General features: G+C 44.8%; 1 protein-coding gene across 1 annotated transcript in view; it reads right to left on the bottom strand.

The window, feature by feature from the left end:
* Positions 1 to 15,339, bottom strand: part of SPATA5 (spermatogenesis associated 5) — a 595,351-nt gene that overhangs the window by 452,929 nt on the left and 127,083 nt on the right. The window contains exon 11 of the mRNA XM_040330544.1: positions 1,883 to 2,092. Coding sequence (XP_040186478.1) covers positions 1,883 to 2,092 — 210 coding nt within the window. The remainder of the gene's footprint in view (positions 1 to 1,882; positions 2,093 to 15,339) is intronic.

Genomic DNA, 15,339 nt, shown 5'->3' with positions numbered 1-15,339 from the left:
TCATTTTCCCGATGGGCAGCATGCGAAATTACGTTACGCCGGGCTTTGTGGATTGCGACAGGACAATAAATTTGCGTCGGGTAAAAAAAAAGTTACGCGCCGAAAAATAAAATTCAAAATTTAAAAAAAATCGCGGCGATCGAAAAAAAGGTCTGTTTTTACAAGGTGTAACTAGTTTACACTTTGTAAAAGCAGAACTAATTTTACGTATGCAAACGTAAACTTACGCAGAAAACACAAAGCTGAAAAGCTTTGTGGATCTCCGTAAGTCCTCATTTGCATACGCTTGGCGGCATTTCGACACGAAATGCCCCCAGCGGCGGATGCGGTACTGCATCCTAAGATCCGACAGTGTAAGCCTCTTACAGATGTCGGATCTTCTGCCTATCTTTGGAAAACTGCTTCTGAGGATCAGTTCCAAAGATAGGCACAGGGATACGCAGGCTGAACAGCAGTTCCGCCTGCGTATCCCTTTTGAGGATTTGGCCCAATGGTCCTACTCACAAGAATAGCATCTTGTATAAGGCATGGTAAAACAGGGTATACATCAAATCCAAGAGGGACAAGAGGCTCTCCTCCTTACCGCTATTACACCGCAATAATATTTTATTAATTTATTTTTTACTGATGGGATTCTGTGCAATATATCTTTGATACACTGGGCCAAATTCTCAAAAAAGCTGCCTAACTTAACTTTCAGCAGTTAAGTTACACAGGCGTTAAATTTCTACCTAAGTGCCCGATCCACAAAGCACTTACCTAGAAATTACACGCCGTGTAACCTAAGTGCCTCCGTCGCAAGGCGGTCGTCTGCTCGAGGGGGCGATTCCTATTCAAATGAGGCGCGCTCCCGCGCCGGACGTTCGGCGCATGCGTGTGACGTCATTTTTCCAGACGTGCATCACGCGAACGTACTTTACACCGGGCTTTGTGGATCGCGACGGGACAATAAAGTTGCGTCGGGTAAAAAAAAAAATACGCGCCGGGAAAAAAAATTCAAAATTTTAAAAAAAACGTGGCGATCGAAAAAAAGGTTTGTTTTTACAAGGTCTAAACAGTTTAGGCCTTGTAAAAGCATCCCTAATTTTACGTCTGCAAAACGTAACTTACGCAGAAAACACAAAGCTAAAAAGCTTTGTGGATCTGCTTAAGTACTCATTTGCATACGCAAAGCGGCATTTCGACTCGAAATGCCCCCAGCGGCGGATGCGGTACTGCATCCTATGATCCGACAGTGTAAGTCTATTACAGATGTCGGATCTTCTGACTATCTTTGGAAAAATCCTTCTGAGGATCGTTTCCAAAGATAGCCACAGGGATACGCAGGCTGAACAGCAGTTCCGCCTGCGTATCTCCTTTGAAGATTTGGCCCACTGTGTATATGCATTTTTTCACATTTATATTATAGAAGGTTTTCTTTGAGCATTCATTGGAAGAAGCGCACTATTATTCAATGAATCCTTCTCATTAAATACCTCCTTTTTTTAATACACCATTTCTAACGTTAATCAGCATAAGCCTTAATTTAGGAAACAACCAAATTGCGCAGTTACCGCACAATTGCCTTTAGATTTATTTATACCATGTAATATGAAGAGAAACTTAAACAAGCATTCATGTCAAGATTGCTTCTATGCCTCTCTCCGGATCAACAGTGGGTATAGGATTTTGTACATGGAGGTTTTCTATTTCTTTTTTGTTTTTTCTACTGGTTAAACTAGATGGTCTATGTAACTTTCAAAGACAATTGGGGCCATAACCAAGCTACTGAAGACTGGCTTCTGGCTTACAGATCACCACCCTTGTATCCCTGATTAGGCCAGGCTACTGCCAATATGAATAATAAACAGTACTAACACGGAGAACTGTGCATAGCTCTTACCTTTACTGTCAGGAAATTCAAGCCGCTTTCATTTGCTAATGCTTTTGCAATCATGGTTTTGGAGCAGCCTGGAGGGCCATAGAGTAAGACCCCTTTCGGTGGCTGTATCCCCATACGAATAAAAGATTCAGGATGCTTAAGAGGCCACTCTACTGCTTGCTTTAACTTAAGCTTAACATTTTCTAGCCCTCCAATGTCAGACCATGATACCTAGAAGTGAAGATAAAAGGTAACAAAAATTATTATCACAAAAATGTATTAGCTGAAATAATGTATCGTTCCTCTTTTGTGGTAGAGGGAGCTAAAAGCTTTAGGAAACCTGAATGTAATACCACTCCCCCACCCTGGTTTTCGTGGAGCAATTCTGATACTTGAACTTTGGGCCAGATTCACGTAGCCCGTGCGCAGCGTAACGTAACTGATTTAGGTTACACCGCCGCAAATTTTCTGTCTAAGTGCCCGATCCACAAAGCACTTACCTGGAAATTTGCGGCGGTGTATCCTAAATCCGTCCGGCGCAAGGCGGGCCAATTCAAATGGGGCGGGTACCATTTAAATTAGGCGCGCTCCCGCGCCGGACGTACTGCGCATGCTCCCAAGGCAAATTTCCCGACGTGCTTTGCGCAAAATTACGACGCGCCGACGTTTTGTGAATCGCGACGTGAAAAAAAGACTTGCGCCCGGAAAAAAATTTTTAAAAAAAAATTCAAAAGCGACGCGGGAAAGACGGGTATACTTTTACATGGTGTAGTAATTTTACACTTTGTAAAAGGTGCCCTATCTTTGCGACGGCAAACTAACACTTGCGGCGACGTAACGACGGGAAAAAGTTTTGTGTATCGCCGTAATTGCTAATTTGCATACCCGACGCTGGTTTACGACGCGAACTCCCCCCAGCGGTGGCCGCGGTACTGCATCCTAAGATCCGACAGTGTAAAACTATTACACCTGTCGGATCTTAGGCCCCGTACACACGAGAGGATCGATCCGCTGGAATTGATCCGCGGACCGGTTTCAGCGGATAGATCCCCTGGTGTGTACGATCCAGCGGATATTTTTCCGCGGAGTTTTTTCCCCGGGGATGGATTTCCAGCGGATCAAAATTTCTTAACATGCTAAGAAATCTATCCGCTGGAATCCAGTCCAACGGATTGATCCGCTGGTCTGTACAGACTCACCGGATCAATCCGTCCGAATCCATCCCTCGCATGCGTCGTAATGATTCGACGCATGCGTGGAAGTCCTTATATCACAGCGTCGCGCACGTCGCCGCGGAGGGAATTCCGCTGGGATTTTGATCTCATGGTTAGTACAACCATGAGATCAAAATCCGCCAGAGGATTTATCCGCGGAAACGGACCTCCGGACCGTTTCCGCGGATCGATCCTCTCGTGTGTACTAGGCATTAGGGTTATCTATGCGTAACTGATTCTATGAATCAGTCGCATAGATAGAAACAGAGATACGACGGCGTATCAGCAGATACGCCGTCGTATCCCTTTTGTGAATCTGGCCCTTAAAGTGCATATGTGCTCAAATCGTGGACACTGGATTATTTACATATTTTTAATAAGCAGTAAAAAGGCTCTAAAACAAGCCATATCTCACCTCTCTAGCAGTTTGTAATGTGCAATAATTCATTCATTCATTTTACAACTGCAAAAATCATAACAAGGACTCTAATATCATGTTTTAGTCACTTTCTAGCAGTTTAAAAAAATACCTTCTATGGGCCAGATTCACAGAGCAAGTACGCCGGCGTATCTACTGATACGCCGGCGTACTTTCAAATTTCCTGCGTCGTATCTTTAGTTTGAATCCTCAAACCAAGATACGACGGCTTCTGGGTTCGATTCGACAGGCGTACGGCTTCGGATCGTAGGTACAATACTTTGGCGCCCGCTGGGTGGAGTTTGCGCCGTTTTCCGCGTCGGGTATGCAAATTAGCGATTTACGGCGATCCATGAATGTACGCGCGGCCGTCGCATTTTCTAACGTCGTCTGCAGTCGGGTTTTTTCCGGCGTATAGTTAAAGCTGGTATTTTTCGGCGTATAGATAGAATTGCCATGTTAAGTATGGCCGTCGTTCCCGCGTCTAATTTTTTTTTTTTTTTGCGCAAGTTGCCAGTGAATAGGGATGGACGTAACTCACGTCTAAGTTAAAAAAATGACGTCCTAGCGACGTCATTTAGCGCAATTCACGGCGGGAAATTTCGCGACGACGCATGCGCAGTTCATTCGGCGCGGGGACGCGCTTCATTTAAATGAAACCCGCCCCCAACCCGCCCAATTTGAAATCCGACGCCAGAAATACACTACGCCACCGTAACTTACGGCGCAAACTCGCTGAGGATTCGAATATACGCCAGGTAAGGTACGGCGGCGCAGTGTATCTCTGATACGCTGCGCCTAACTAAATGTATGTGAATCTGGCCCAATGTGTTTACATTAGATGGCTGGTAGGCTGTCAGGATTCCGATGCACAAAAAGTCATAGGAAACAAAGATTTCAGTGTTTCTGATTTGAAATTTGAAGACTAATTCCTCCAGAATGCTGTTATCTAAAGAAGTCTATGAGGAGACTGAGGATCTTCACCGGCCCCAAAGACGCCAACGCATGGCTGGAGACGCCGCCGCCGTAGTGCTCCACAACTACCAAGATCCTGCTAATTTTCTTTTTCTCTTTTTCCTTTTTCTTGACATGGTCAAGTTGGGCCAGAGGTACGTTACCCTACTGTGGTGGTTTTAGGTTTGAGACAGTGGTGTACTATGTTGAGGCGTCCCTTTTATGGGACCACTAATGCATGGTTGGACTTCACATTGCCCTGAGACTTCTTCTCCCCTGTTTGCATCACCCGGTCTCAATTTGCTCTGTCCCCTGTTTATCCGTTGGGTCAGCAACAGACTACAAGATTGTACCCCTGTTATAACCAAGTGAATGACTCGGGTATGCCCTGAATAATATGCTTGACTGCCCATTATTTTTTGTTCTAACCTCCAGCACCTTTGGCTCTTGACTGTGCCTACTGTTATTTTTGTAACTCTTTCTATTTCTACGGATTTTTGCACTAGTTTTGTGCCAGCATGATGAAGGAGTCCTAGACTGATATGAGGCATCCCGCTTGAGAGAATTGTTCTTGAACAAGTTATGGGGATTATGTGCAGCTCGCTGTTTTGGGGCGCACAGGGTGGGGGGGGGGGTTGGATGGCCATTGCCTTCCGCATTGAACTTGGTTTAATTATTTTATGGTTTGTATTGTTCCTGGTTGGTCTATGTTCTATTACTGTATATACTCTAACATAATAAGAATTATCAGTGTCCAGGTGTCCCCCCTTCCTGAGCACGCGGTTTGCGGAGCATGGTGGAGTGTGGGACACCCTGCACGGGTGGGAGGGATCCAGTCTTTACGATGTATGCTTATCCTATTGTTCTCTAATTGTCTTGCTTATAGCTGACTTTACAGTGCTGTCTTGGAATGTGAGGGGACTTAACTCGGCTATTAAGCGGTCGCTAGGAGGTCCAGGCAGCAGTTCAGAGCATGCAGTCGGGTAAGGCTCCTGGCCCTGACGGCATCCCTATTAAATTTTACTCGGTATACCAGAAGACACTGGCCCCCAGGATCACTTCACTATTAACGCAATTCTCTGCCACGGGCTCTTTGCCAGATTCTATGTCAGAGGCGGTGGTGGTGTTGGTGCACAAACCCGGTAAGGATCCAGAGGAATGTGCGTCCTATAGGCCGATTTCCTTGCTGAATGCGGACGCCAAGCTGTTGGCTAAAATCTTGGCTGTCAGGTTGGCATCGGTCATTGACTATTTGGTTCACCAAGACCAAATGGGGTTTATGGCCTGGGAAGGGGACTGACATCAGCATCCTCAGACTGTTTCTTAACTTGGACACACCCCATGGTAACGAAGGCACTAGAGTTATAGCCTCACTCGACGCGGAGGAAGCTTTCGACTCCGTAGAGTGGGAATACTTGTGGGAGGTGCTGAAACGTTTCGGCATAGGCCCTAAATTCCTGCATTGGCAGGGCATGCTCTACAAATCGCTTAGGGCCAGGCTCTGCACGAATGGTACCCTATCTGAACCCTTTCTCCTCCAGAGGAGCACCCGGCAGGGATGTCTGCTGTCACCTAGCCTGTTCACCCTGGCGCTGGAGCCTTTGGCAATACATATTTGGGAGTCCAGCAGCATCAGGGGCCTCAGGGTTGGCCCTCTGGAGGAGAAAATCTCGCTTTAATGCGGACGATGCTTTGCTCTACTTGCTGGATGCTAGGCCCTCTCTGAGGGTGGCACTGGCGGTATTTAATGAATTTGGGCACTTCTCGGGGGTCAGGATAAACTGGATGAAGTCTATAGCGTTTCCCCTAGATGTTCAGGCCCGGGTGGAGGCGTCGCAGACCCTGCTTCTCTGGGTGGAAGAATTCAAGTATCTGGGGATTGTGGTGATGCGGGACCTGCAGGCCTTTCGTCGCCCCAATTTACAACCCATAGTTTTGAGACTTAGGGACCAGTGCTCCAGGTGGCAGGACCTACCTCTCAATCTTCTAGGCCGCATTAATGTGCTGAAAATGCTTTATCTGCCTAAGTTTAATTATGTGTTTCGCAATTGCCCGGATTGGCTTCCGGTTTCCTTTTTTTAACCACTTGCTTACTGGGCACATATACCCCCTTCCTGCCCAGGTGAAATTTCAGCTTTCGGCACTGTCACGCTTTAAATGACAATTGCGTGGTCGTGCGACGTGGCTCCCAAACAAAATTGGCATCCTTTTTTTCCCACAAATAGAGATTTCTTTTGGTGGTATTTGATCACCTGTGCGGTTTTTATTTTTTACGCTATAAACAAAAATAGAAGGACAATTTTGAAAAAAAAAACACAATATTTTTTAGTTATTGCTATAATAAATATCCCATTTAAAAAAAAAATCCAGTTTAGTCCGATACCTATTCTTCTACATATTTTTGGTAAAAAAAAAATTGCAATAAGCTTATAGTGATTGGTTTGCGCAAACGTTATAACGCCTACAAAAATAGGGGATAGAATTATTACTTTTTTTTATTATTATTTTTTTTTTACTAGTAATGGCGGCGATCTGCGATTTTTGTCACAACTGCGATATTACGGCGGACACATCGGACACTTTTGACACATTTTTGGGACCATTCACATTTATACAGCAAACACTGCTATAAAAATGCACTGGTTACTGTATAAATGTGACTGGCAGGGAAGGGGTTAACACTAGGGGGCATCAATGGGTTAAATATGTACTCTGGGAGTGATTCTTACTGTGGGGAGGGGGACTGACTGGGGGAGGTGACTGATGGTTGTCCCTATGTACAAGGGACACACCACTGGTCACCATTTTCCCTGGATAGACCGTTTCCCCAGAACTGCCCCCCAGCCCAGAAGACTGGCATCCGTTGTCACCACTCTCCATGAGATTGGAATGAAAGACTTCCCTTTTTGTAGATTTTGGGCTATCAACCACCAACAGAGGCTTTGACGTACTGCCGGAGTCATGGACATTGAGAAGTCTAAGGCTTGGACCATTTTGTTCCAGGTGGACAGGATGGCGTTCTATAAGTTCCTTGAATGAAATTGGGCATATGGCATGGCTTCGAATGAGGCCACCATCTTTCCCAACAACCGCATGCAAAGACGAATGGAAGGTTGTCTTTTTGCAGTGACCATCTGGATCAGCTCCCTTAAGGAAGAGATCTTTGCCTAAGGCAAAACAATCTTTCTTTGGTCTGTATCTATGAGCAGCCCTAAATATTCCAGTCTTTTTACTGGTTGTAAAACTGATTTGTCTAGGTTGAGAACCCAACCCAGAGACTCTAGATACTTGACTGTCTTGCGCACAGCTAGAATTAGGCTGGCAACCGAGTGATCTATTAGCAGCAGATTGTCTAAGTAGGCCATTATTGATACCCCTTGAGCTCTTAAATTGGCCAACAGAGTGGCCAAGACTTTTGTGAACATCCGAGGGGCGGTGGCCAGCCCGAAGAGTAAGGCCACAAACTGATAATGGCGCTGCTCCACCACAAAAGCGCAAAAGCTTCTGATGGCCGGGAAAAATAGGAACGTGCAGATATGCGTCCTTGATGTCGATGGATGCTAACAGCTCTCCCCCCTGCAGGGAGGAAGCTACTGACCGAATCGATTCCATACGAAAAGATTGGATATTTAGAAATTGGTTTAGCCCTTTGAGATCTAGTATCGGTCTGACGTCTCCGTTCGGCTTTGGGACTGTAAAGAGGTTTGAGTAGAAACCTGAACCTTGCTCCTCTACTGGTACCTCCACAATCACCCCTTGGGACAACAGACGATCTAATGCCAGAAAGAAAGTTTTTCTTTTTACTGGATCCCTTGGGACGCTTGATGTTAGAAAGCGAGGGGAATCCTCCTGATTCACCGTCCTGAATCCTCTCCTGCCAGGTCCCTGAGAATAACTGAAGCCTTCCCCCACCCGAGTGAGTGGGGGCAACCCTTCATAAGGCCGACTTAGGGGCTGGTTTACCAGGCTACAGTTCCAGGGTTTCTTGTGACCCTGGGCCTGTCCCTGAGCCTTTCCTCCCGGACTTGACCGAGGAGACCATCGGAACTGCTTAGAGGCTGAAGTCCCCGGGACTGGAGAAGTGAGCCGCTTAAACTTTTTCCCATTCGAGATTCTTTGAATATACTTATCTAAGTCCTCCCCAAACAATTGCTCCCCATGGAACGGGAAGCCAGCTAGGAGCTTTTTACAAGGCGTCTCGGCTGACCAGTTCTTTAACCATAGTAGCCTACGCATGTGTACCAATAGGAGCGTAAGGCAGGATGCCTGATAGATTGAATCCTTAATGGCATCTACCACGAAGCATAACGCTCTCGGCAAGTCTTTAAACATCTGTATATTGCCTACTAGACAAGTCAGAGTTTTGTTCACACAGGAGATAGCAGCGTCAACCGTAGGAATACTCCACTTTTTGGTGAACTTTTCCTCCATAGGGTACAAAATAGAAAATTTCTTAGGCGGAAGAAAAAGCTTATCTGGATGTTCCCAATCCTGATAAATGAGTCCTTCTAATAAAGGATGAACAGGGAAAGAGTAGTTAGTTTGAGGGGCTTTTAAGGAGCCCAAAGAAGAAACGGAGCTAGCTGCTGGTTCAGACAGGGGCAATTTAAATGTTGACCGAACCATCTCTGTTAGGGATTGTACTAAAAATCTTTCAGACTGTGAGGCAGAAAATGATTCCTCTAGAGTAGACTCTTCAGAGGCAGAAATATCAGAGCGCCCCTCTTCCTGGTCCCCTGAGGGCAAGTCAACCTCATCCTGGGACAATTGCTCGGCTGTTAGGAACTCTGAAGGGGGAGAGGGAGACCTGGCGCGCTTCCTCTCTGGCAGGGAGGATGCGATCAATGATGCCAATCTCTGTTCCAATCCCCCCAGAGCTGAGGAGAAAACCTCTTCCTTCACATATACAGGAGCAGGTGGGCTGAGGGCAGCCGCAGCACCCAGCAACCCTGATGGCTCACCCCGGGCAACTACCTCTGTTTTATCAGGGGAGGATGGAACAGCTGAAGCATTACCCAGATCCTCAGAGCCCGATGGTGAATCCTTTGGCTTTTTAGGATTTTTGGTTCCAGAGCCCTTAGAAGGCATAGTCCCAAGCACAAAGCCGAGGTACTTCACAGCCAAATTGCATCCACTGCTGAGCTATAGACCAGCGTATAAGCTGCTATTAAACTAATCAGCCAGATGCAGAGCTAATGTGCCTGGGAATGCCTGTGTACATTGCCTGTTTGTATGCTGTTAAACACCTCAAGGTTTAAACATTATTGCATAAAGATAACTGCTGTCACATTACAATGCCCACGCTCCTGTGTCCATCCGACAGCCAGAGCGTCTCTAAGGAACTGCCTTTAAAGCAGAGGACGCTCTGCACATGCGCAAACCAGCAGGGAGGGCACGGAGCATCTTCATGCTAAGCCCCGCCCACCTCTGTCCTATCACAAGAGCACATCTCTGGCCAGATATGCGCGCGTGTGCACGTCGGTGCCTGCCGCCAGAGAGAGAGAGGGGAGGAGGTGAGCCTCTGAGGACTCCGTGAGCCGCCGCTGACACAGCGATGCTGCAGTGGGCAAGGCAAGCAAATTGTCTAAAAGTACAAATGCTAAAAGTACAACAGAAACTGCTTCAATAACTGTGTTTGACCAAAAACACCCTACTGCCTGCAGCTGATACATTTATTGTTAAAGGTACAAGTCACTGAGCAGCCATTCAGAGGTATTTAGCCCCCTCCAGTGGTACATATAAGCACCTACAGCAGATGACCACAAAATTCACAGGATGTATTGCAGTACAGGCACACATTCCCACAGGCATCAGAACACATTAACTTAATAGAAGGCTCCCTGCAGAACCAAGTTCACCAGGGACCTTCACTTACCTCTCCTCGCCGCAGGGCTCTGTCAGGAACAGATAACCCAACCTTCGCCCATCACGGCGGCAAGTCATAAGGCCTTCGGGGACCGGGGCCTATGGCCAGGATCACCACTCCCCTGGACCTGTATCGCACCCTGGCAGAAACTTTCGTATTGGGTCTGACCAAAGTACTGGAACCCAGGATCCAGCCCTCCTAGGAAAGGCATTACAGGCAAAACCTTGTTCTTCTCAACCGAGGCCTGGGTACCAACCACTTTGGTCATGCAGGCACTTTGGAAGGATCTGGAATATAGCTTGCTTGGCCCGAAGGCCTTTTAACGAAGCTTCTTGCAAGGAAACCATCTTCACCGTGACCACAACCTTAGACACTGGCAAAAAAACTGAGGTACTCCTGTTATAGGAGGGGTTATTTAGGGGAGGGGACATCCTGTCTTGGTTGTGCCAGTGTCCATCACCTGAAGGTAGGCTCTATAACCCACATAGTAATTATTATGCCGATCTGTGTACCGTGACGTACGAAAAAGAAAATCAAGTAATTCTTGATAGCTAAGGCTGCACTGTTAAAACAATTCAAGAGTGGAGATTATGATTGTCACAGATACACATTATTGACTAGTTCTCTACTTTAATGCTGATTAAAGTGCAAAAGAACAGCTGAAATATAGGTCTTAACGGTTGGAAAATGAGAAAAAATCGGACTGACTGGTAGCATACTAATATTAGTCAAAATAGTTCAGTAATTAATCAGAAACAAATACCTACACAGGACCCCCCCCCCCATCATGTATGCGCAACAAGCGAAGCATCAATGTTGTAGGCTCCTGGGTAGCCGATTTGCTATAGATTAGGAATCAAATGCATTCGATTGTTATGTTATATGTGGTTGACCCATTTTAACTAATCTCTATTACTTTATTTTGTTTTTTTATGCATAGAGCGCCAACATATTAAGTAATATCCTTTAAAAAAATCTATGGACCAGAGCAATGAAAACAGACGATCAACAAAGGCAAAATAATCACAAAGTTCTTTTGAAATTTTGTGCAGATGTGCAATAATTGTCCACATGCTCCTTCTTCTAATCTTACAACTCTTAACCATGAAGACTTTACACTGAGATTGATTTCCCCTGATGCTATGTATCTGGTATATAACCAATGCAAGACCAACTGTGGACCTGTAATGAGCACACAGCTCCGGTAATGTCAAACTTCGAGACCATATGTGATCTCGTGTGGTATTATTAGACTGGGTGTTTCATGTGTCAAACAGAATAGCACACACACTTCCACAAAGGAAACCTAATCCTACTTTTACCAAAAGGCAACACATAGGGATCACCTGCTTATTTAACTAGCTTTAAAAGTCTTTCCTGAACAGGAGTTTACGGGAGAAAAGTCTACATGGATTAATTGCTCAGAAATGACTAGACATGCAACAGCATCTCCAGATGTGCAGGTTGGAAAGCCAAGTGGTTTAAGTTTGCAGCATCCAGTTACTGGAATCTGAAACTATACAGGAAAGGAGAATTTATTCCAGAGGAGGAAATTATTTTTCCCTTTTGAAAAAACTGCAGACTGATAGCAGTGGTCTACATATGGTGGTTATATCACTGTCTTTCCAGATTGCAACACACAACTCAGCAAAGAGCCAAGTGATTTTTAAATATGTGTACCCATGGACAGCAATCATTATTATTATTTAGGTACTTATATAGCGCTGTTAATTTACGCAGCGCTTTATATATACATTGTATATTCACATCGGTCCCTACCCTCAAGAAGCTTACAATCTAAGGTCCCTAACTCACATTCATATACTAGGGCCAATTTTAGACAGAAGCCAATTGCATCAGCATGTTATTGGAGTGTGGTAGGAGACCGGAGTGCCCGGAGGAAACCCACGCAGGCACAGGGAGAACATACAAACTCCAAGCAGGTAGTGTCGCGGTCGGGATTCGAGCCAGCGACCCTTTTTACTGCTAGGCGAGAGTGCTACCCACTACACCACTGTGCTGCCCATCATCACACTATATAGTATGTTTTAAAGAAACACTCCAATCAAACATGAATTTGCTGACAAAAGGCACATTCTGCCTGCTAAGTTGCTCTAGTTTTCATCCAGGCATTTTTTTATCTCATCTTTTAAATAGCCCTGAGAGTAAGGCCTCATGTACACTGTTGCTGGTAAACGGAAGTTTAGGAGCAGTTGGGCTCCTACGTTATCTTATCTGTTCATGTACACATGGTCATTTACAGTAGTTTCTAGGCAGTTGAGTTTAGAGGCATTTTTTGGAACGCAAAAAAATTGGTTAAGAATCTGAGTCTAGAAGCGTCAAACGCTTCTGAGCGCCTCTAAAGGCAAACGTGGCAAAACACAGCATTAGTAAGTGCAAATATTGGATGATTGGAGCACTTAAGCCTCGTACGCACAATGAGAAAACCGGATGAAAAATTCTGCTTTCTAAGCCATCGTACGATAATCTGATCGTTACTACACAGCTGTCATCTGAATTTTTTTAAAACATTTTTTTATATGCAACAGTTTTAAGACATCTTACAATGCGGTACACAAGTTAAGGCATTTCAACTTATAAAGATATAAAGCAGTACAGATATAAACATGTGAAACATATCTAGAGTATGGCATAGTTAGGTAAAAGAGTTTTCCATCTCGGAACAACTAGGCAAAATTACTATACCATATAAAGTAACAAAAGAAAAAGTGGAACATCAGTAGGTCTGAAAGGCAATAGATCTAATAGTTGGCATCGGGAGGAACAGGAGATTTAAGAGTCATCAAAAATAGAACATGTGGGAGAGGTGAAACCTGGCATTCAAGATGTACCGTATTCAAAGGGATATTCAGAATCATCCCAAATTTTCCATATTTTATGAAAAAAGGGTAATGAGTCTTCAATCTTTGCAGTCAAATGTTCCATCCTACATATGTCAGCCATTATAGAGAGAAACTGATGGAATGTGGGGGGGAGTGGACAGTCAGTTTCTAGATATGGCTCTTTTTGCAGCTAATAGAATGAAAGACGTACGTTTCCTTGATGCTTTAGAGATACCCGGGAGAGAGAGGCCTAAGAGGAAGTGTATGGGGTTTAGGGGTGTAGAGGTAGTTAACTTTTGCAAGAGCTCTTGGATCTTAGTCCAGAAAGGGCTAATAGAAAAGATGTTGAAGTGGGTATACGTATTTTCATTACATCTCCACCATTGGCTAGCAGTAGTTGGGTTACGGGCGTGAAGCATGTCTGGGGTTCTATACCAGAAAAGCAAAATCTTAATTGCAGCTTCTCTTTGCACTACACAGCGTGCCCATATTTCCCCCCAATCTAGAAAAGAAATTGGTCGTAATATATGGGACCATTTTTTTCATAGGTGATAAGTCCTCATGTTGGGAGTCTGGAGGGGTTAGCCCATTGAGGAGTTGAAAAAGCCTTCTGTGATCTCCGATGAACTGGGGTCCAGATCTTGGCTGGAGTCCCGAGTGGTTTGGGGTTCGGAGCAGGAGGCTGGAGTTCATCCTCTGGAATGGGTGGAAGTCCTAGGTTTGCGGACAAAGGCTTCACTTTCACTTTCTCTCATCGAGAACTGGGCACCATTTCCACGCGCTGCATTTAAGGCAGTCTATTCATTTCAATGGGCTGCCTTACATGTGAAAAATGCACTAAAGAAGTCCATGATCTTTGTTTTAAATTCATGCAGCACCAGAACACATGGTACTTTGTTACCATGCGATTGAGCGCACTCAAACTTGCAAGCGCTGTTAGATGCCTGGAGCGCATCCGACTGCCAATAGAGCAAAGCAAGCTGTGTCTGTGTCCGCTCTGCATAAGTGGACAGGCTGCGTCCGGTCGCTCTGCTCAACTCAGCAGGGAATCCACGGACAGATCCCCTGCTGAGAAAAAAAACGAATTCAGCCCGCATGAAAAGGGCCAAAGAGATTTGTTTTTTAGGATCACCTGACGGCAGACAAAGTAGGAGATAGCTGTTATACAATCTTTGTTGCTGGATGGGTGGTGAATCTGGACACATTGCTGCTTTGTCTTTGATCAGTTGTGGGGTAATAAATATGGCCATACACCTCTAGTGCTGGGATTGGGGTATGACTCAGGAAGCTCTTAGTGAAGGAGCACAGGGGGCACTTTTGGACAGCAGCATTGTCAGTCTGGCGGGAGGAGATTGTTATATGTACTATCAGATATATATATATATATACATTATCAAATTACAGCTAAACTCCAGCTAACACTTTATAATCAGTTACAGCAAACAGGGTTTTACTTTTGGGATAAAGATTTTACATAAATAAATAAAATACTAATTTTAAGCACCCCTGCCAGTGTTAAATGGTTTGGCTCATCCCTGTAACTGCAAGAGAGCTTGCTCTGTTGAAAAACAACAGACCTGCTGACTGGATTACCAGATGAAAATAGAAGAAAGTCTAAAAAAAGGAAACTAACATAGCCATCACATCTAATGCCGCGTACAGACGGTCGTTTTATGCGATGTAAAAAAACGACGTTTTCTGTGAAGTAAAAAACGACGTTTTTGAAACTTTAATTTTCAAAAACGATGTTGCCTACACACCATCGTTTTTTCACAGTGCTCTAGCAAAGCGAGGTTACGTTCACCACGTTTTTCCATTGAAGCTCGCTTCATAACTAGCTTCTGGGCATGCGCGGGTATAAAAACGTCGTTTGAAACGTCGTTTTTTGCTACACACGGTCAATTTCTGTGAAGTAAAAAACGACGTTTTGAAAAACGACACATAAAATTGAAGCATGCTTCAATTTTTTTTGGTCGTTTTTCAGAAGACATAAAACGACGTTTTCTCCCACACACGGTCAATTAAATTGACGTTTTTAAAAACGTCGTTTTTTTACATCGCATAAAACGACCGTCTGTACGCGGCATAAGAATTGGTAAGTAACAATATAATAAATGTTTGCTTTTGGGCTGAATACTGCTTGCCAACAGTATACTGTGTATATATATATAATATATACGGCT

The sequence above is a fragment of the Rana temporaria genome, chromosome 1 (genome assembly GCF_905171775.1).
Source record: "Rana temporaria chromosome 1, aRanTem1.1, whole genome shotgun sequence".
NCBI lineage: Eukaryota > Metazoa > Chordata > Amphibia > Anura > Ranidae > Rana > Rana temporaria.
This window is presented reverse-complemented; position numbering and strand designations above follow the sequence as displayed.